The sequence below is a fragment of the Nicotiana sylvestris genome, chromosome 8 (assembly GCF_000393655.2).
Source record: "Nicotiana sylvestris chromosome 8, ASM39365v2, whole genome shotgun sequence".
NCBI lineage: Eukaryota > Viridiplantae > Streptophyta > Magnoliopsida > Solanales > Solanaceae > Nicotiana > Nicotiana sylvestris.
The window spans coordinates 216,146,900-216,168,810 of NC_091064.1; the positions used below are offsets into that span (position 1 = coordinate 216,146,900).

At 36.5% G+C, this 21,911-nt stretch overlaps 1 protein-coding gene across 1 annotated transcript; it reads right to left on the reverse strand.

Annotated features, from left to right (window-relative positions):
- On the reverse strand, window positions 1-8,539 carry LOC104234223 (puromycin-sensitive aminopeptidase). Its single transcript, XM_009787759.2, has 34 exons — window positions 8,416-8,539; window positions 7,826-7,933; window positions 7,291-7,368; window positions 7,110-7,154; window positions 6,873-7,013; window positions 6,712-6,787; window positions 6,482-6,558; window positions 6,257-6,370; window positions 6,061-6,135; window positions 5,876-5,983; window positions 5,568-5,780; window positions 5,412-5,473; window positions 5,291-5,318; window positions 5,114-5,200; window positions 4,987-5,012; window positions 4,524-4,587; window positions 4,360-4,440; window positions 4,164-4,211; window positions 4,024-4,042; window positions 3,886-3,890; window positions 3,771-3,782; window positions 3,534-3,590; window positions 3,322-3,431; window positions 3,158-3,238; window positions 2,891-3,074; window positions 2,281-2,429; window positions 2,068-2,206; window positions 1,832-1,978; window positions 1,651-1,732; window positions 1,366-1,538; window positions 986-1,096; window positions 788-904; window positions 349-420; window positions 1-228 (listed from the first exon to the last, which is right to left on the reverse strand). Exons 2-34 carry the CDS (start codon window positions 7,901-7,903, stop codon window positions 148-150), a joined length of 2,940 nt encoding a protein of 979 aa, XP_009786061.1. The 5' UTR covers window positions 7,904-7,933; window positions 8,416-8,539; the 3' UTR covers window positions 1-147.
- Between the last annotated feature and the right edge of the window lie 13,372 nt (window positions 8,540-21,911).

Below are 21,911 nucleotides of genomic sequence, written 5' to 3' on the forward strand. Positions count from 1 at the left end.
TGCAAGTATAAAACACATTTATTGACTAAACACTGAACGTTAAACTGAGTCTGTGATCTGTTTCTAAATGTTTTCTGAAACCCTTAATCATTATAGCCTGTTCAGAATAACAAGAACAGTTTAGCTAACCGGAAAATGAAGAAAAATTTAAGCTGCTAAGCTCTTGGATGCAATTTCGAACACGTTCTCTGAGAGTCCCTCAGTAGACAAGATCATCTCCAATTGTTCCTGTAAATATAAGCTATTTGTTTAGTCCTTTGACTTCTAGGCAAACACGACACTCAAATGGAAGTTCCACAGAAACTTGAGACATATGGATGTATGATGTTTGAGCAAGCCGATACTAACCTTAGCAAGACTTTGTCGTGTTTCATCATAACGCTTCCACCTAGAGAACGCTGACACCATTCTTGAAGCCACCTGCCATCCAGTAGAAAAAGGAATTTTAACATACTCTCAGGCTACTGTAAAACTGTCGTTAGTTAAATTGCTGGATTGAAGTGAGGAAATCCCGCTAAGTTTTGTCATATCTAGTTTCTGCTGTTGTATACTTATATTACATTATTGTTAGTGTGCTCAAGGGGTGGAACTAGAGTTTAGATTATGGATTTAGCCGAATACAGTAGTTTTGGTCCAAACCTTATAGTTGTCTTAAGATATCTATTTAGTATGTACATAACTTATTCAGATCCTGAACCTGTAAACTTTAAATCCGGGCTCAGCCACTGTGTGTTAACTGTTGTTCCAAAGAGACCAAAATCAAATGAATACTAGTGTTTTAAGAGACCTGTGGATTTATCTTGTCAAGCTGCACCACTAGTTCCCCTAAGAACTTGTAGCCGGACCCATCCTTGCAATGGAAATTGACAGGCGACCCACAAAATCCTCCAATCAATGAATAAACCTGCATTTGTTCAAAAAATAAAACATTACGTCTAGTAATTGACATAAACTAGAAAGACATAAAACTAGAAATTGCACATACCTTATTTGGATTACGCAGGTCAAAGGCTGTATGGTTTAGAAGTTTCTTGACATTCTCAACATTACCCGGCACGTCTGACATAGCTTGAAGCGCAAACCACTTGTTCACAACCTACGGAAAAAAGAGCGAGACAAAGATTTGTTCAAGCTTATCTTGTTCATATCACTACAATACTGCAAAACATGCAATGTAATACCACATGTTTAATTGAAACTAGAGATGAATAATTTAAGTTACAAGGAGGTTAATCAACAATTCGAAGGCAAGAACAGGGCCGGAGGACAATCAGTCCTAACGCAAGAGAATTGCAGGTTTCCTTTTATGGGGCCCAAAGATGATATCAGGTCGAGGTGCAGGCAATAGAAGCATAGAGATGTTACCAAGAAGTCATCCTGCCACTTGTTGTAGAAATCAGCCAAAATCTCTTCACGAATTGCAGGTTGCTGATCAATAGCCACCAAAGCTGAAAACTGATCTGTCATGTTTGTGGCATTTCTGTATTCATTCAATAGAAGTTCTGTAATTTCCGGGCCTTCAAGCGATCCAAGATAAGCTGTAGACAAAATAAGGACAGTGGAATTGCAATTTGTCAAATATGAAGTTCTGAAAAACACTGTGTCTAGAAAGATAAGAAGAAACTAAACGAGAATACACATGAAACGGACCAAGAGCAGTATTTTTAAGAGCACGCCGTGCCATATTGTTATGATCAAACTCATATGCGCCAGAGCTCCTGTTGTTTTTAGCCTGCAAAGTATGTTACAGGTTATATAATTATTCTTTTTTCATTAAGAACGTGTCAAGTGAAATGAGAATCAGCACTAAGAAAAGTAACACTGGCATTACAGTGATAAGGAGCTCCTCTTTCAATTCAGAAGCCAGTTGCTTCCTGATGAAAGTCCGGACTGCATGAACAGCATCTGGGTCAGCAACTGTCATCATGTCCATGATTTCTCCTACACCTGGCAAAGTTATTGCCTTTGCAATGAATTCCTGAAAGGATACAACAAAACCAATTAGCGAAACCTTTTTCTTCCGACATGAAACACAAATTTCTACAAGAAAAGACCTGGGGCAAGCACCTTATCCAAGCTTGAGTCGGTGAGTATGCTTTTGATCCCCTGCACAAACTGAGGGTTAAGAACCAAAGCCTTATTCTGTTGGAAATCTGCTACCAAGCTGAGCATCAGCTTCCTTGCCAACACTTGTCCCGCCTCCCAACTAAGGAACAGATAACATTAGTCCTTGATTATTTCGAATTTGTGATTAGCTAAAAGATATTGGACGATACAAACCGGTTAAACTCATCAGAATCATGAGCAAGAAGGAAAAGCAGATCACTATCAGTGAGATCAGACTCAAGCCGGATGGGAGCACTAAAGCCTCGTAATATAGATGGTGTTGGCTTCTCAGATATGTCATTGAACACAAATTCCTCCTCCTTCTGCATAGTACAAGCAAAAAATCCTTTATTACATCCTTCTTAGAAGTTGCATAAGCATAGTTATTTGATCAAACTTATCATTTGCTATGCAATGAGACTAATCTACAATTTGCAGAACATAAGCCAATACTGCTGTCTGAGGTTTATTTCAGTTCCCTAACCATCAATTGAAACAAGAGAAAAAAATTATGGTCTACTTTCTACTTAGTATTAAATAAACTCAAAATTAGGATATTGTACGAATCCGTTCAAGACCTTTACCAACTTTAGCAATCTTACATAAGCTAGTTGTTTTATTGGCAATATCAATAATTAAGTTAATGATTGACATTAGAATTTAGAAGTAACCTTTGCTGTATTTCTTATCTTCCCAGGGAAAAATTTATAGAAGCCACACGCCATGTATATAGTTTAATCAAGTAGAATGCACTGGAACAAGTCCATCAAAATTCTAGGCTAACCTTTGTTATGCGGAGAACTGTAGTGTGCACATTTTGACCACTGCTTGCAAAACTCTCCAATTTCCCATCATGATAAACGGAGGATAGAGGCATGTCCTTGCCACTAGAATCTAGAAGACCTACTGCAACAGGAATAAACATAGGTTCTTTTGCTGACTGGCCGGGGGTTGGAGGCACCTCTTGACTAGGAAAACATCAGATGAAATATGTCAGCCTAAACCAGAAAGGTTTGCAAATCTTAACGAAAAATCCATTCTATGTTTTTACCTAAACTTGAGGGAGAAAGTGCGGCTTTCAGCACTATAATTAGTTGCAACCTTCACTACAGGTGTCCCAGCTTGTGAGTACCTGCAATTATGTTTCATTTAAAAGCTCAACTTTGAGAGAATCACGAATTTTAGTTCGAATGGCAGGAAGGAAGAACCAGTTACCATAACAAGAAATTAGCAAAATCTGCATTGTTGGCATCTCGCATGGCAGCAAAAAAGTCTTCGCATGTTACTGCTTGACCATCGTGCCTCATGAAGTATAAATCCATGCCCTGAAAGGAAAAGGAGGTATATCAGATTTTCAAGACTGTCAAAGCGCGGAAATCAATTGTCTGTAACTACAAAAAATAGGCAAGACATTATCATTTTCTTACTTTTCTGAATCCTTGGCTCCCTAACAAAGTTTTGTACATCCTCACCACTTCAGCTCCCTGATAATGAAAAAAGTGAAATAAATCGACAGTGAATCAAAACATTCCCTTACACATGCATAAGCACGAAAGGATTGCAAGCACACATAAGCTCATGGATGTGGTGGCACAGAAAAAGGAGGAAAAGAAAACAGGAGGCACGAAATGCAGCATGAGGTGGCAAGAGAGGAAGAGAGTTACCTTCTCATAAACCTGCAAAAGGGAAAATGGAACAAAGGAACACCAGTTAATAAATACCCTGGGAGACGAGAGATACCAGCACATAAAGTTAGAACATTGATAAACAGTATCTTACCGTAACTACATGTTCATGAATCATCCAAAAAGCCAAACCAGCCCGTCACAACCAAACATCAGTAACAAGAAATATCATCAAAATTGGCTCAAAAGAAATTAAACCTCCTCTCAATGTAGACAATTAATTGAAACTTGCCTGTGTAGAAGTTATCCATCTGTCAACAAAAAAAGGTGGAAAAGAAGAATGAGCAAACTTTCCAAGCAGGTGGCTCAAAGAAGGTGGGGGCCAGCATTTCCTAAACAAGAATCATCCATATTAAAAGAGATTATTGGCACCTTTATATAAGAATGCGGCCGCACAGGATGAGCCATTGGACCAGAATCCTAGAAAATCAGGATAACAGTTAGCACATGTAACTAGTCATCCACAATTCAGTCGCTCATTCTGGAGCATATTGATTTGGCAATCCATGTATAAATATAAGAAGCAGGAATATTATAATGACAAGAACATGAAAGAACTCTTTGAAACCTGTGGGTACTGATACATTCGAAGCTTTGAAACATCAGCAATCCTTTTCACGGTACGGCTTCCCATATCAGATGAGAACTCCTGCACGAATCATTCAAGAACTTGTAAGTTAAAGCTACCACAAAAATGTTCGTGTATCTATCTTCTCAAGGAATACATCCGACCTGATCACGGAAAACAGTAAGTCCTTCCTTTAAGCTGAGCTGGAACCAGTCACGACAGGTAACTCTGCATTGAGCTCAATAGTTAATATAATATAGACAGGAGAATACTATCAAAGTATACAGCAAACAAGTACACTTCCTTGTATCCAATTGTAAAAGCAGAGGAGTTGATTTCACTAAAGAATCTAACTTTAAAGTCTTTCTTGAAAGAAACATATGAATTTTATTGCTCATCAGAAGCAGCAGCAATAAGGAGCTAATTGTTTACAGAGAACAGGAAAAAAAGGCATATAACTCCTGAAGTGTGTTGAGGAATTCGAGTAACACGTTCATGTTATATAACATCATCCAATTTGCACCAAAGCAGCTAGAAGATACGAATAGTAATATAATGGAAAATGTTAACTAATATATTAAATAGCTTTTTATTCTGTGAGAAGGGGGGATTCGGTAAATGACAAACCTGTTGCCTGTCCAGTTGTGGAAGTACTGCAACAACGACAAGAAATGGTAATTTATTCAGTATTTCATGAATCTGCATACAAGATAAAGTTTATGAATTTCAGTAGCTAATGAAAGATATCACACACCTCATGTCCAATCACACCCAATATTGCCGCATAATCAGCATCAGTCGCAGTTTCTGGAGATGCCAGGACAAGCTTGGAATTGAATATCTGTTGAAAACAAAGTCAAGGCAATTAGGCTTAGTTAAGAAAAAGTCATAAATAGAACAATGCAATACAATAACATCTCAAATATCATACATTCAAGCTCTTGTTTTCCATCGCTCCCCTGGCAATGAGATAAAAAACAGGTTATGATCATAAAATAAAAAATTTAGGGGGTGACAGAAAAATGATAATGTGAAGAAAACAGAAAACTAACATGTTAAAATCAGGAACAGCAACAATATTAAAAAGATCCAGGTCATACTCCAGACCGAAAACCTGTTAGAAAAATTTAACAAAGAAAATTGCCATAAGACCATCAGACAACAGAAGATATCTAACTTGATGTTTATCAAAAAACTGAAAAGCTCACATCTTCATCCCACTTCATAGCTGCCTTCAGCGAATACATTGCATGTGCTGTCTTGGGCAGATCTTGTGCAGGGGTCCAGATTCTCAGGGAGACATTACGGCCTGAACGGGTTATGAATGTATCATCTCTGCTCTCCAACTGACCGGCAACCAACGCAAAAAGATAACAGGGCTTCTTGAAAGGATCCTCCCAAACAGTAAAATGTTTTCCTCCCTGCACAAAAAAAAAGTGAGAAGAATAATTTGGAGTGGCATAAGGGTTACAATAAAACAACTTTCAGCAAATAGTACAGCGCGATCCGAATGTACCTCTAGATCTCCTTGCTCTATGAGGTTTCCGTTTGACAACAATACAGGGTACAAGGATTTGTCTGCCTCTATGCGACAGGTGTATTTAGCCATAATGTCAGGGCGATCCTAATGGTAGAAACGATTTCCATTAGCAAGCATTCAAGGAAAGACGATAACAGCCTAGAGGACAAAAAATGGCATACCTGATAGAATGTAATTTTACGGAAACCTTCAGCCTCACATTGGGTACAGAAATTCCCTGATGACTTGTAAAGCCCCTGAAGTAAATACGATAATGTCAATACTCTATCTAAGTATAGAAACCATTCATAGTGTTACTGAAATTTGAAATTCAAGAAAAGATTGCAAATAAGACAAAATCCTGCCCTCCTATTTCACCTCTAAGGACGTGTTCTTCTGAGGATATATTTCTGTCACAATCTCTAAGGTGAATTTGCTACTTGGAGGAGATTTAAGAGTCAGGTGGCGTGAGTCCAAGTGGAAATCTTCTTCCTGAAGCATATTAAGTGTATATTATGAGCAAAAGTAACATCAGCTGAAATATGTGTAATAAAAATTTATGTACATCTTCAGACATTGAACGAGCACGACTTTGATAAGTACCTTCAATGGATTGCCATTGATCTTAATCGATTGCAACTTTAAATCTTGCCCATTTAGCACAAGTGGGAAAGACTGACCTGTTCAAGATAAATTGGCAACAAAATGTGAGTTCTGGAATAAATACAACTATTGAAAAACTTGAGAAGCTTCAATCAGCCAACACAACAAAATGCAGAAAAAATGTATTATGGTTGAAATATAAACAAATCCAAAGGAGTAACAAGATTTACCTTCAACTCTGGGGCTGACAGCAATTTTGGAAGCGACGAACGTACTTTCCTCACCCAGTGAGAATTTCAGATCCACCTAATAGTTATTTGATTTAGTCTCATAAAACAAGGAGAAAAATCCAGACCTTTACCTAGATTAAGGTCAAGAATCAAGGATATACCGTGTCAAAATAGTAGTCAGGTTGTTTGTAATCCTTCAAAAAGATTTCCTTTGGTGCTTCCATCTTGGATTCTTCTACTTCTTTTGGCAGAGGTTCAGTTGCAACTGAACAGATTAATCTCCGGTCAATTCTACTAGGTTGCTGGGAAACATCCAAACATACGAAATAAACGTCAGCATAAAAAAGTATTATTGGCAAAATATGCAAGTACGTTATAATCTGGACATAATTGCTTACAACCAATGGAAAACGTTGGATTTGACACCTCCTCCAATGCGAAACCTAGTTGCAAAAAGCAGGAAGACTGAATATAGGAAAAGAGAAAAAGATGCACAAGACAAAGCAAGACAATGCATTAAAAACCAAAAGGAGATGAGTAATGCATCTCGCAGAAGCTAGCGAGGAAATATTCACAAACCTCCGAAGTGAGGTATTGTTTATATCTACAGATATTCCTGGAGCGCCCAACTGAAGTAACACGACAACTTGCCTGAAACTACAGAGAAATAATGGAAAGTAATGCTTCAGGCGACAACAAGTCATTAAATGCTAAGTATCTTACATTAACTAAATATACATCAAAAGCAGCATTAACGCATCAAAGAAGCAAAACAGAGAATCAAACACCTAAAGAAAGGCTGAAGATTAAAATAATTGAACTACAATTGTGGGCGAAATACTAGAACCAAATATAAGTACTTCATATAAAGCCAGAAACCTAAAAGGATAAGCTTTTCCTAGTGCCAAAGAATCGGTACACCTCAACGGACTTAGTTGGGAAACAGCAAAATTGATAAAGCTGGATGTATTACTTGTTCAGCTAGTATAAAACATGACAAAGAAAAAGAACAAAAAATACACACTACACCTATGTGACTCTCAAATAACTTATACCACTTTCAAGTTGTGAATTATTTGCTTATACAATGAAGAAAAGGGAGTTGGATAATCACAGGAGCATTGGAGATCAAACCCAAGAGACATGTCTTCGACAAACTTGAAGCCTTGCACGGTAGAACCAACCGAGCCATCGGCAAACCACACAACTCCTAAGCAGTAATCTACTATTGATAATAATAGTTAGTTCAATAATCAAGATTCTCATAATTTCCCCATAAAGTTTAAATCTTTACAGGCAAACCCAGCTAGTTCAGTAATCAATATTACCAAAAGAAAAAAATCCCTATAAAGATCCAATCTTTAGAGCAACCCCAGTTAAAAATTCCTATAAAGGTTCAATCTTTACAAAATATAAGGCAACCCCAGGTAAAAATTACTTATAAAGATTCAATCTTTACAAATAACAAGGCAAACCCAGGTGGCTTAAATTTGGACAGCAAACAAAAAAACCTTCAAATCAAGAAAAGACTACTACTACCCTAGTAAACTATGAGAAGCATTGGCTCTTAAAAGGGTGTGGGAGATAAATGGATAATCTAAGAATACGGACAAGATAAATCAATAAAAAGGACATTTAAAATTAAAGATATTACCAGAAATTAATCAAAACAGATTTATTCAAAATTAAGCATTAATAGTTTACCTCTGTTGATGATCCAAAAAGGGTCGATCAGCAGAGCAAGAACACCAAAGAATATATCGGTAAAGATCAAGATATTTGTGATCTGTGAAGTGACTTTTGGAAATTATATAGTAGTATCTTTTTATAGTGGAGTACTAGGTATTTTCAGTAAAATTCAGGTTTTTTGTTTTTCGACAAAATGGTCCCATAGGTCAGCTAATTATAATACTACTGTGATAAGATTGGTTTTTTTTTGCGGTTGGTTTTTTTCTTTTTCAAGTTTTTTGGGCAGGATTTTTGTTGAGGAAAAGAATGTAGGTTTTGAGAAAAAAAAATTATCTAATTTGGTTTAGAGGAAACAAATAATATGGCAACAAATAATGGGCAATTGGCCTAAAGAAATTTAATTAATCATATTTTAATTCATCTAATGAGATATTATGTTATTTTGATTTTAAGTTATAATTACTATATTGAAGTAGGTAACTTGTATCACCTAGAAAAAACAATTTCGTCAAAAATCATGGCTTTCGCTCCTTAATATTCATGGATTCATTGTGGTTATCAAAAAGTTAAAGAACGAATAATGAGAACAAATATTGATGTGATTCTTTGAGCTAAAATAAAGTTGATATTCATTTGATTTCATCGTATTTGCATTATACTTATAATTTTATGAAGATTACGGTAATACAGTACTCAAAGAAATGTTATCAACATCTTCTCGTTAAATAATATGAAAGCTCTAAATATAATCAGTAGCGTACTCAGAATTTTGTGCAAGCGGATTCAGACAGAAACTAAAGTCATCGACATCATTTGACAATAAAAGCAATAAAGGTATAACAATAGAGTCTTCCCATCGGCTTTTTATTTTGCTTCATGCCCTCTTTGTTCTGTTAAGCTCTTAAAACAAAAAAAGTGAACAACATATCTGTTTGCTTTTCCAAATTTAACAATTTATTGAACTTTTTTTTTTTTTAATATTACGTTACAAAATCAATTCAATCTATACCAAAACATCCAACTCTATTTATTGATTAAATCTAACAAGTGGTGAAATATTCATTATAATAAATAATTTATTAAAAAAAAGATAACAATAGAATAAAAATAAACTAAAATAGATTTATAATTTTTATAGTATAAAAAATCCGGAACTATGATAGTTAGCTAAAGTAAAACAAATAATTAAGAAAACAGTAAGGAGGATATGGCAAAATGAGAATAAGCAAGCAATGAAATGTGAGACTCTAGATTCTAGGGGCACTTGCATCTATACCCATTTTTTGGATCACGTTAAATTACAAGCGTACTCACTTTTTCGCTTAACTTCAGTATACGGGGCTGAAGTAGCAAAAGTAATCACGCAAAACTTCAGCATTCTAGTAGACGGGACTGAAGTAGCAAGTATGTTGAACCAAGTGTGCTGAAATTTTTGTTTGTAATTGTTGAACGTAAGCATAGTAGCTGAAGTTTTGTTCTCTATTTGCTGAAGTTTTTGTTTGTAATTGCTGAAATTTTTGTTTTTGTGAAGTTTTTGTTTTGTAACTGACAAAGTTTTTATTTTTGTAACTGGCGAAGTTTTTGTTTTTGTAACTCGCGAAGTTTTTGTTTGTAACTTGCGAACATCAGACTTCTTAGAGTTGAAGTTTTAACTGACTTTCCATATGATTCGATGTCAATTTGGTTTGATTGGATTGCCTCCTTCAAATGGTGTTAACTTGATATTCAAAGGAAGTATCCTTTAAACCTAGAAGCTATGAAGTTTCTCTGTTGGATACTTTTCCACTGCCACGGGTTGCCCATTTAATTTCTTCTCATTTATTTGTTCACGTTTAACCTTTTTCAATCTTATTGACTTACTGTGGGTCTTGAATACCTTGTTTTTCTCACGTCTTTTGGAATTATAAAACAGTTTGACAACATCACCAAAAAATATTTGGTAAGGAAGCTTTGAATTTCTTCTAATGGAACTATCGGATTGAGGGCGGATATAACGTTGAGGAGGAGAAGGAGGAAGAGAAAGGAGACTAAAGTTGTTTAAAAAGTGGGTACAAGTTAAAACTTTTTAAAAAGATATTTTTTAAGAAAAATATATACTTTTAAAAAACTGATCAAACCAGTTTTTAAGCACTTTTAACTTGTGAAAGTGTTTGGCAACTAAAAAAGGGCTTAAAAAAATAAGTTGGAAAACCCAACTTTTTCGAAATTGGCTTAAAAGTCATATTGCATTGACCAAGTATATTACATTATTATCTCTTATAATTTTTTTTAATCCCAAAATTACCCCTAGTAGAAACCCCTAAAACATTCTATCCTTTTCTTTTTCTCCATTCTTGTTGCAACCTCTGCGTTCTTTTTCTCTTCTTCCATAAATTTCCCCAACTTCAGCTCCAGATTACTTTTTATCTTTCTTCCTTTTTACTTTTGAGTGAAATTTTGAGGTGGTATGCACTAAAGTCAAATCCAACAATTAAGGAATTTTCGCTATATATTAAAAGAGAATTATTCTTAAGCATCCAACTACATTGGCTAGAAGCAGAACATATGCGAAAATTTCTTAAATGTGGCTTCCATATATTTTGCATTTTTTATGATTATTTGTCAGCAATCCATACAAAGTGAGAATGTTTTAGGTCATAATGCTTCATTTAATTTGTTGATTGTTGCAAGAGATAAATAAGTAGTACTTGCTCAAGTATTAGTACTTTTATGAATTAACAAGGATATTTCTGTCTTTTTAACAGAAAAAGTGTTTATCAGCACTTGTTTATCAAACATTTCAACGATCTTTTTTAAGTTTTAACATTTTTATCCAAACAGGTATCTACTTGTTTATAAAAATAAGTCCTAGCATTATAAAGTGCTTTTAAGCACTTTACTTAAAAGTCATTTTTTAAGTCAATCCAAATGGCTTTTAATGTATTTATCCTAAATTGTGTTTCTTAAAAAAATAATTTTCACTTAAAAATAATAAAAAAAGTTATGAAGCGAGTTCAACTGAACCCGCTTGAACCAACTTAGGTCTGCCCCTTAATATAACCATTACAAAACATGTAATGCATTTCATGAACTACGACAAAAGACCAATACTAAAGTTTTATAGCTTTTAATTTGTTGTCCCGGTCATAATTTTCCTACCCTCGAAGAGAATTGGGGAGAGATTATGACACAATATCGTAAAAATAGCACGGGGTTAGTCAGTTTTCAGACTGATAATTGAAAAATGTCAGTGTTTGCAAAGCCATTAAAAATAATCGCTATTTTGCTGAAACACAAAAAGTTCATGCATAATATGCTGGATTTTGGAGTTTATGCGTATAAATTTCGAGCATATTATGTTGGAACTCCAGCACATGGAAAGTTCCAGTATAATATGTTGGATTGTGGAGTTCCGGCGCATAAATTTCCAGCATACTATATTGGAACTCCACCACATTATGCTCGAATCTCATATGTGAAAAATTTAAACTCCAACATATTATGCTGGAATTTTTCAGGATCTTTACGGGTGTTTTTGTTAAATTTTTATCTTTAAATAAAAAAGTGGCTAAGTTTCTATTATTTTTGAAATTGTCGCTACTTTTTAATTATCAGTTGTAAATCTGGCTATTTTTAATTTTTTCCACAATATCGCAGTTCGAGCCGCATGCTCTAATTCTCTGAAATACGAGTCCAACCCGGTTCATTAAATTGCTCTTTGAGAAAACTCGACTAGAAGCTACAACTAAAGACAAATTGTCCATAAGTTCAACTTTAACGGGAAGTGCACAGACAACTATTTTTAGGGTTGTTATTGAAGGATTAGCCGGTACTTATTTTGTCCTAAAAATTTGAATTAAAAATTTTAATTTAAGATAACTCGGGATATATGTATTCCGAAGAATTGAACAAAAAAACTGAAATTCAGTATTGGCTAATTCCTAAATATCATCCTTTTAGAGTGGCTACCTGGTGTGTTTAAGTTTCTTTACTTTTGGGATTTTACGAGCCTACGAGGGATGGAAGAAGGAAGGAAACTCTTTGTTCATTTTTGTTTAGTTTAGAATTAAAAATTGTTTTACTTTTTCCTTTTTATTTAGTTAACTATTTTCTGTGATTTTTTACTTTTCGGCCCCACGGGTTAAGTCTAGAACATGAGGCTGACGGATTGACTGGGCCTGGACAGGAAATTCTCCATTTTAAATGGGCCGGAAAAATCATAGCACAACTGGGCTAGTCTCACCCTCACTGGCTAAGCCCTAATATTCGTATCCTAGACCCGTAGAAATAATCCTGGGCAACATTCGGCGAAAATTAATTGTATTTGTTAGTCAAAAAAGTGTCTAAAATACATATCTTATATGTATATAATACATATATATACAAAAATATATATTTTATTAGCTATTATTTTTTTATTTTAAACGACTAAAATATATAGAGTATTTGTTTTAATAATCCTTATTATAGTATTCTACACATTCACCTTTTCAATGGGGTACTGAAAAAAGCTATTACAAAATTGTTCTATCATCAACTTTTAACACTTTATAAATTAATTCCAAAACCAATCTAATTATTAGTTATACTTAAATAAGAAATGAAGAAGATGGGAGAAAAAAAAAGGGAAGGAAAACGAAAAAAATATGGTAGACTATGCTTGAAATAATGAGACATCCCATCCATCACTATTTCACTTCAGATAGAAATTTTTTTTGACACTTTAAAATCTGTTTGAATTATTTCTTTTTGACGTTTAATTCCTTTTGTTGACCAATTTAGACGATGCTTGAAATAATGAGACAACCCACAATTGGTCCCATGCTCCCATTTAAATAATATATTCCATATGTTCACAAATTTAAAATGTGTTCATAAATTCAGCGATCGAAAAGATAACAATTTGAATCGTAAAATTACAAGTGCAAACGCAGTAATATGTTGACTATTATTACTTAGATGATTTTCTATATTCACCTATTAACTACTTCTATATATGTTAAAAAAATAAAGATCTAAAATCTTGTGGGAAAATATTATTTCAAAAATCTTTTTAAACAAATAAAAAGCACCTATAAAATATACTCATTGAATCTAAAACAAAATATATGATGTGCATACATTTTTGGATTTTATATTATTTAAACCAAAATGTCAACAATCTACTTAAGTTCTTCTTCTCAAATTATTTTATTTAGTTTTAAGCAATTAAAAACCACTTTAAGATAAGATCAAAGGACATCATTGTCTCTAATTTAGTATTACAAAGAGAAACATGCTGGCATGTTCAACTCTTTCAAGGTTGTTGCCCTTTTTTTTGGTTGTTTTTTTCTTTTTCCTCTTATATTCATTATATAATTCATATCTAAAAAAGATAGAGATGATGCTAATATAAATGTAAAATAAACTTTTGCTCCCCTCTCTAAATAGAAATATTAGTAGTTCTTTAACTTACAATGATAACTTCTTTTCTTCTTTTTTTGATTGTTATAAAATTTTCATAAAATGTCTTAACTAATATTGTATTCAATATGATCCATATAATATATCTTATTATCACCAAGGGATGTAACAAAAATATTCTACCATCCTTAATTAGAGGTTTCAAGTTCAAGTCGTGAAAATAGCAAAATTTCTAGTAGAAACTTAAAAAAAACACATTACGCTTTCGCTATGCGGGATGTTTAGGGAAGGGCCGGACCACAAAGGTCTATTGTATGCATTCTTACCATGCATTTCTGCAAGAGGTTGTTTCCACTGAAATGCAGAATAATACTGCGTACAATAGACATTTGTGGCCCGATCTTTTCCGGGACTTGCGCATAGTAAACTTAGTGCACCAAACTGCATTTTTTTTAATTTCTACTAGGAATTTCGATATTCTCCTAAAAATAGACTACATAGCTATAAATCTAAATTAGTCGGGCCAGTGAACTCGGGATACTAAATTCATCTTGGATAATACTGGGGAGGGGGTCTAAATGTATCTATATATGTTAAAAACAAAATAGAGTTACTGAAAGAGTAATAAGTTTGTCTTTTACTGTTTAAAAAATTACCACACATGGGTTTAAGAACTAAGCTAGAAAACAAAGTAACAAGCAAAGGTGGATTAGCCTCTCTTGGATTATGTAAAAGTTTGAAAATTTTCAAACTAAAGGAAATAAACAATTCAAGAAGCATATGCTTGATTGATTAAACCTAAATTGTTTAATGGGTAGGCTACCTTGGTTTTGCAAAAATACCCAAACAAGAAAAAGAAACTGATTCTTTTTATTTTTTAATTTTTTGGCTGATTATGGGTCTAATTATGAGTAATGAAAAACTGTGCATTAACCTAATCATCCTTCTTTTAACACTTTCCAGGTGGATTCCTAGTGCATGTGCATGCCTAGCATAAATTACATTTCAAAAAATAAAACAATTTTAAGTAAAATAGTTAAACCCCCATACCCCACCTCACCCCACCCCACCCCACCCCACCCTGCCTAGTCTATTAGGTGTATTTTTCATTGGACTGAAGAAATTACGAGTTTCGTCCAGTGGATACTTGTTATCTCAAGTTCGTGTTGGTGCTAAGAGGAAATAACTTAGAATAATTAAGATTAAAAGTTCTTTTTGATAATACATGATACAATATAAGAAATTTTAATGAAATCTAACTAGAGCAATCTGGCTCTACAAAAAAAAAAAAAAAAAAAGATTGAGTTAAGTGCGTTTTCAATATAATTTTTTAAATATGAATTATATCTGTTTGATGAAAATGCAAATTTGTTTTATCTCATGAAATATAAAGAGGATGAAAATATATTCATTTTTATATGTTCCAGAGGTGCTATATCATGAATCCTTTAATTTAAGCATTATTTTCAGTTCTTATTTGTTCTCAATAGTATTTTTTTAAAGGATTTTTTAAATTGTAGTCTCTGGCTTTTCTCGTTGCTCGGTGGGAAACATGTTGCATAAAAGAAGACAATAGTCAAATCAAATAATATGTACTTTAAGAACTTTATGATTCACCAAATACTAATAAGAATGTCAATAATTATTTTCCTCGTCCACTTTTAGAGAATCAGAAAATATGGAGAATGTCCATAATTATTAATCGTGGGTCCAAAAATGAAATTAAATAAATAAATTAATACTTAAACCTAAAGAAATTTGTGAATCTATCCACCAAACAACATAAGAAGCCTTTGTTAATGATTATTAACACACTGTTCTCGTAAGTTGTCTGCACGTATGTAGGCCTACTTTGTTGCAGCATAGAATTGTCAAATTAACATTGTTAGTAATAATTATATGATCAGATTATCGGAATATATATGAAACCAAATATATGAATTCTGATACCAGATTTTATTTGGAAGAGCAATATGTGAGAAAGATGATCAAAGTCATTCATTCCTGTGGTTTCTCACATGCAAGCATGTGACCATAAGGACTAGCAAAAGAGTGTTTTGGACTGATGTTGAAAGATCTATATGTAGTATCATTTTAGTCAACTCAATAGTCCTTCTGGAGATAGAGATTGTCATCTAAATATATCAATGAGACTTTGTAGAAGAAAAATAAGGAGGTTCCACGGGTTCGAGCTCCGTGTATGATATTATTTTGTTAGTGAATATTTTACCCTAAAATAAAATATTTTTGGCACAAATTCGAATTTAGTTGGGCCTAATACAGATAACGGACACTGTGTGATTAGCCCGATGCACGAATTATTCCACGTTCACACAGGGTCTGAAAAAAGACCACACCTCTAGAACTAGGAGGTGTGATGTAGGCAGCCTACCCTAATGCAAGCATTAGTGATTGATTTCACGACTCGAACATGTGACCTATGATGAAAGCATCAATGACTGATTTCACGGCTCGAAACTGTGACCTATAGATTACGCGTAGAGGTGGCAAAATGGTTAAAAGAAAACAGTTATCCACCCATATTATCCATCAAAAAATGGGTTGGATAATGAACCATTTAAAAATGGGTCGAATATGGATAAAGAACCATATTATCTACTTAGAAAATGGTTAATCAAATGGATAACCAATAGATAACTAATGTGTTTAACATACATTTGTAAAACCTCAAATTGGGGTTCCTCAAGTTTGGAAGACTATGAATTCTCTCATAAGTGATCATATTTAAGAAGCCATGGATAATATGGATATCCATATTATCCGTCTCAAATACTGGTCAGGTCGGATAAGTTATTCATTTTTTAATTACCCGTTTTGACCCACTTATATCCAATCCGACCCGCCAATTTAACACCCCTAATTACGCGTACATTGTGTGAGAAACATAAAAAAAAAAAAAAAAGAGGCCAGTGAAGTATGATCAGTTTCATATATAGCTATGTGATTGGTAGGTTGAAGCCTGAAGGTGATTGTTGTGATTGTTTCATGAGTGGTCTTTTTCTTTTCATATCCCTTCTACAAGTTTTCATCTCATATAGCAAAGTTGCCTAACTTAGCAAGTGAATTAATAGAACAATTTACTTTACCAATTCAATCATTATAATTTGCATGCATGAATATGTTTTGTTTGAGTATTCCCAATTATTTTTGTAGGTTATTATTAATTCTTTTTGTCTTGATACAATATTTTGTCTTATCATTTTACTTTAAGAGTTCATCATCGTATATAAAAGTACAAACACACATTATACACATTATGATGTAATATCTTACATGAATACCTACAACTATCATTCTTTGAATAAGTTAACTGCACTTTAAATTCGAGTCGGAATAAGAGTTCTATATATGGAAATAATTAGTATATTATTATGTATTTACATTGTATATTACTAATAATAAGATTTATAAAGTTATTAATAATCGTTAGCTCGAAATAACACCCCTACGGCCAAGGGCCTCACCAAAGAGAAGAGTTCGACCTCGTTCGAATCATAACGGGTTAACATTTCGACGTTAGCTCGAAATAACACCCCTATGGCCCAGGGCCATCGCTAAAGAGAAGATTTCGACCTCGTTCGAATCATAACGGATTAACATTTCGACTTTAGCTCGAAATAACACCCCTACGGCCAAGGGCTATCGCCAAAGAGAAGAGTTCGACCTCGTTCGAATCATAACGAATTAAAATTTCGATGTTAGCTCGAAATGACATCCCTACGGCCAATTTCCATCGCCAAAGAGAAGAGTTTGATCTCGTTCGAATCATAACGGGTTAACATTTCGACGTTAGCTCGAAATAACACCTCTACGGCCAAGGGCCATCGCCAAAGAAAAGAGTTCGACCTCGTTCGAATCATAACGGGTTAACACTTCGAATTAGCTCGAAATAATACCCCTACCGCAAAGGGCCATCGCAAAAAGAAAAGTTCGACCTCGCTTGAATTATATGGACTAACATCCCGGTCTTACTCTCAATAACGCCTTTGCAGCCATCGATCGTCGTCAGATATTTTTTTTACTTACTAAGAAATTGATTTCGCTACAAGCCCCAAGTTCGACCTCGCTCAAATATATATGAAAAAAGCGACTTCACCCAAATCAACAACAGTTCAATCCCCCTCGAATGACTCAAGTCAAGACTGACTTCGTCCAAAATGACGAATTCGAATACAACCTCGTTTGAGTCAAAGATGAATCTGCTTAAAGCGAAAAATCAAAATTTAATCTCGCCCAAATATGTGAATCTAATGAGACTCCATTCGAACTCACGCGACAAAATCCTACTCGGTTCGGCTAAAATTGGTTTCCCTAAAAAAGTCAGGAATTCACCATAGAAAAATCCGAAAGTCTACACCAAAAAAATGTGTAAAGCAAGGGGAAGGGAGAGAAATACAAAGGACGTACAACGATGAAAACCCCTTTTATTTAGACAGTTGCGCGAACGGCCGCAGATTATACACGGCCAAAACTGGCCCAGTACAAAAAAAATATAAAGAAAAGATAAAGCAAAAAAACAGACTAAGGTAATAACTTTTCACTCGGCGTCATCACCGCCATCCTCCCATTCAGTATCTCCAGGAAATTCCTCATCAATTTCGACATCCTTACCGGCCTCCGGTGTCGCAAGATCATAGCCACAGTTAACACTCGTGCCTTCGCCCGAGCTCCTTCATGAGCGACCTCAGAAATATTGCCCGCCTCCCACAAACTCTTATATATGTCCCGTTGGTCTTCGGCATGGACCCAGAGCTCGTGTAAATGGCAAGGAATAGCGGCGGAGGCAGATTCGACTTGGGCCAACAATTGTGCCTTTTCGGCCTCAAAAGTAGCGACCCAATCTCCCAAGTTTGAAGCTTCCCGATCAATTTTGCCAATGCGCTTTTCAAGCCTCACCTCCCTCAGCGTAGCCGTAGCCCTCTCAAACTCCTGCTCGGATTGAAGGACGCGGATAGTGTCCTCCAACACCGTCGCCCTCCCTGAAGCCGACACCCAAGCACTCTCGGCAACTCTCCAACTCGGAGACCTTCCTCTCCAGCTCGGTTAATTTCCCCACCTACTCCGCACTCAAAGCCTCAACTTTGATGGCATTTTGATCCAACTCGAACTGCAACGACATCACCTTCGCCTGAAGATGCTCACACTCTGTGGTGACCCCTTTTCCCAACTCAAGTTCTTCGTCCTTTACACGAAGTAGCTCCTCGAGCTCGCTATTCCTGCGAATAGATTGTATCAACTCCTGATCCCTCTTCTCCAGTTCATCCCCGAGAGATTGATTATCGACGTTCGCCCTAAGTCGTTCGTGCATCTCACGGCACTTGTTGCGATAACACCGGTACTTCTCCAGTATCATCAGAAATGTTTTGGCCCGAGTGTCGGCCCTGTGAGCACTTTCAATCTCCAGCATGTACGACTGAAAGCCCAAAAAAGAAAAGAGTCGGTAAAGGTCAAGGTCGCCAAAAACAAAAGGAACATAAAAAAGAACAAAGATGAGAAGCTTACCCTCAGACCTATAGCGGCCACTTCATGCATCAAATCAACATCACAGACGTTCCGAACAACCTCACACTCTGCGGCAGAGCACAAAAGGTCAAACTACGATACCAAGTCTTCCGTGTCCCGCAGAAGGTTAATCTCCGACGGAATCTCAAGTATACAGGACGGACCTCCTCCTCTTACCATCATGTGGGTGAGGCCCTCCTCGAACATTCTGACATCATCAGGATCAAGATCGGATTCAGACTCATAGTCGTCGACCACGAAACCCTTTCCCCTTTCTGCGCCTGAAAAAGAAGCACGACTCGGTCCGGAAGATGAAGGCCCGCCCAAGGTGACAACAACAGCCTCGGGACCCCGACTTCCCATCACAGTAGCTTGTTGATCAATCACAGCAGCCGAAGCCTCTATCGCCGGGTTGGTCTTGGTCGTCGGGTTTACCTCTGCGGCTGGGTTAACACCACCACCCATTTCAGACACCGTCAGAGAAGGTCACACTCTGAATACACTACGGTTGAAGAAGCCATTTTAGACTCAACTCGTCGTCTCTTCGATGGACTCTCCCCGTCCTCAGCATGGGAAGATTCACCCATTGAGTGGGCAGTAGGAGTTGGAGTCTCAGGTTGGGGAACAATTTCCATGCACACGACTCTGGTTGTAGGTTCAACTTGAGTAGCCCTCGATGTAGGTCGGGCAGCAGGCGTCGGTGCAGGTCGAGCAGAAGACGTCGGTCGATGGAATGTGAGCGGAGGAGCCCTCGTCCTTCACACTCTCCCTGTTAACAGTAATGGTCATGTTAGAACCAGTTCAAATTGCAAGGCGAAAAATAGAGAAGCTACAGCAAGTCGACTTACCAGTAAGAGGCTTGGGCCCGTATTTCTCATAGATGGACACCCATTCGTGAACCCCCACCGTATAGGGGAGAATGGCATTCACCCATTCGCAAATATCGTCAATAGGCATAGGAGGTAGTCTCTCGGCTGCAAAAGTAAAAATGATTTAACAATATTGTCTAAGGAAAAACGGTCGACCACCACTCTGACAGGAGATAAAAAAACTTACGTGCAAAGTTCCACCTCTCAGGGAACCCTGTCGAGTCCATCACAAGGTGCTCGGTCCGCACATAAAAGTAGTTTTCCCAGAAACGACGATTGGCTCTATCTTCCATCTTCACCACCAGACTCTTCGTTCCTCAATGGCGTATGTGGATCATCGTGCCTCGAATAAGTTGAGGGGCAAAAATGTTGAGCATATGCCCTAGAGTGATCTCCCGACCGGCAAGCTTCGCAAACTTGAGCAGCATGAGGAACAACTTGTATATGTATGATGAAAGTTGAGCCGGGCATACTTCGTAGAAACGACATAAGTCTACCACCAAGGAAGGGAAATGAAGCGTATACCCGACAATAAAAGGGTATGCGTAAAACGCACAATATCCTAGGCGGTCAAAATATACACTATCATCTCCCACCGCCGGTGACATCTCAACATAGTATAGAATCCCCCATTTGGTCTTAAGCTCCGCAATCACCGCTTCATCCATAATAGAGGAAACATGCTATGGTTCCTCTCTGGCAGGGCTGTTAAAATTGGTCCATAACTTCCCCGGACGGGGCAATATTTCGGCCGCGTTGGAACCCCCTCATCCTCCGCCATCGCCACTCCTCCGGGAGCAAGAGCATCATTTTCCGGCATCGGGACTTCGGCAAGTCTGTCAGCGCGGGAAGTACCAACCATTTGTCTCGATTGAACAGAGTGAATGAGCAAGGGGAAGTAAGAGGGAAGACAACGACGTCAATTTCTGACTAACAATAGAGTGAACTAAAAATTTGAAGTATCAGAGAAGGTAAGACTCGCAAAATTCCTTTGATAGATCGGAAAGTGTGGCAATATAATGGTATTTCCCCCTATTTGTAGGAACATAAATGTCCCGAGCGGGAAACCCAAGAGTCACCGATCAAAACTGATAGGGCACAAGAAACGGTTCAATCCATAAGGAACATATGTCATAATGATAGTGACTACAAACAACGTTTTGAATCAACACAATGGTTCAACTCCGAACGGATATAACGGTCCAAGGGTATCATTGAAGCATCACGCCAACGCCTCGATCTAAAAACCTCGCTCAATGCATAAACATTCAGATTTCTCCTAACTTTTGAATCGACAGAGTTCTCCCGTCGAACCCGCTAAGAGACGACCTCGACGAACGGAGAGACTAACTATATGGGTCAAAATCTGACCGTACTGATTGCATGCAAGAAACGACAGGGGGCCGACCAAGCTGGGATCCCCCCAGGTGGCGAAATAGCAAAGAACACCTTGGCCATCCTTGGGGTCAAATCATCGAAAGCATACGCAAGTCAATACTGTGCTCGAGTGATAACGAAAGGGACAATCGTAAGAAAGCACGTTGGTAAAAAACTATTGAATAAAAGTTCTAGGAACTATATATATATGGGGGTAAGCTCAGAAAAAGGGGGGACTTTTTCAAGAAAAGGAGACAACAGACAGGGGAAGAAAAACAAAGAAAATAAGAAGGGGAAAGAAGAATCTCTCGCGGACGAACAGTTGCTTCATTTTTTTTCCTCTTTACTCCTTCATTTACA

Excerpts from the sequence above, each read along its gene's own strand:
- LOC104234223 (XM_009787759.2), bottom strand. The coding sequence starts at position 7,903 with ATGGCTCGGTTGGTTCTACCGTGCAAGGCTTCAAGTTTGTCGAAGACA. Across the intron at positions 7,014-7,109 it reads TCCAACGTTTTCCATTGGTT|CAACCTAGTAGAATTGACCG; the intron begins GTAAGCAATTAT and ends GATGTTTCCCAG. Across the intron at positions 4,212-4,359 it reads GAATGTATCAGTACCCACAG|GATTCTGGTCCAATGGCTCA; the intron begins GTTTCAAAGAGT and ends CTGATTTTCTAG.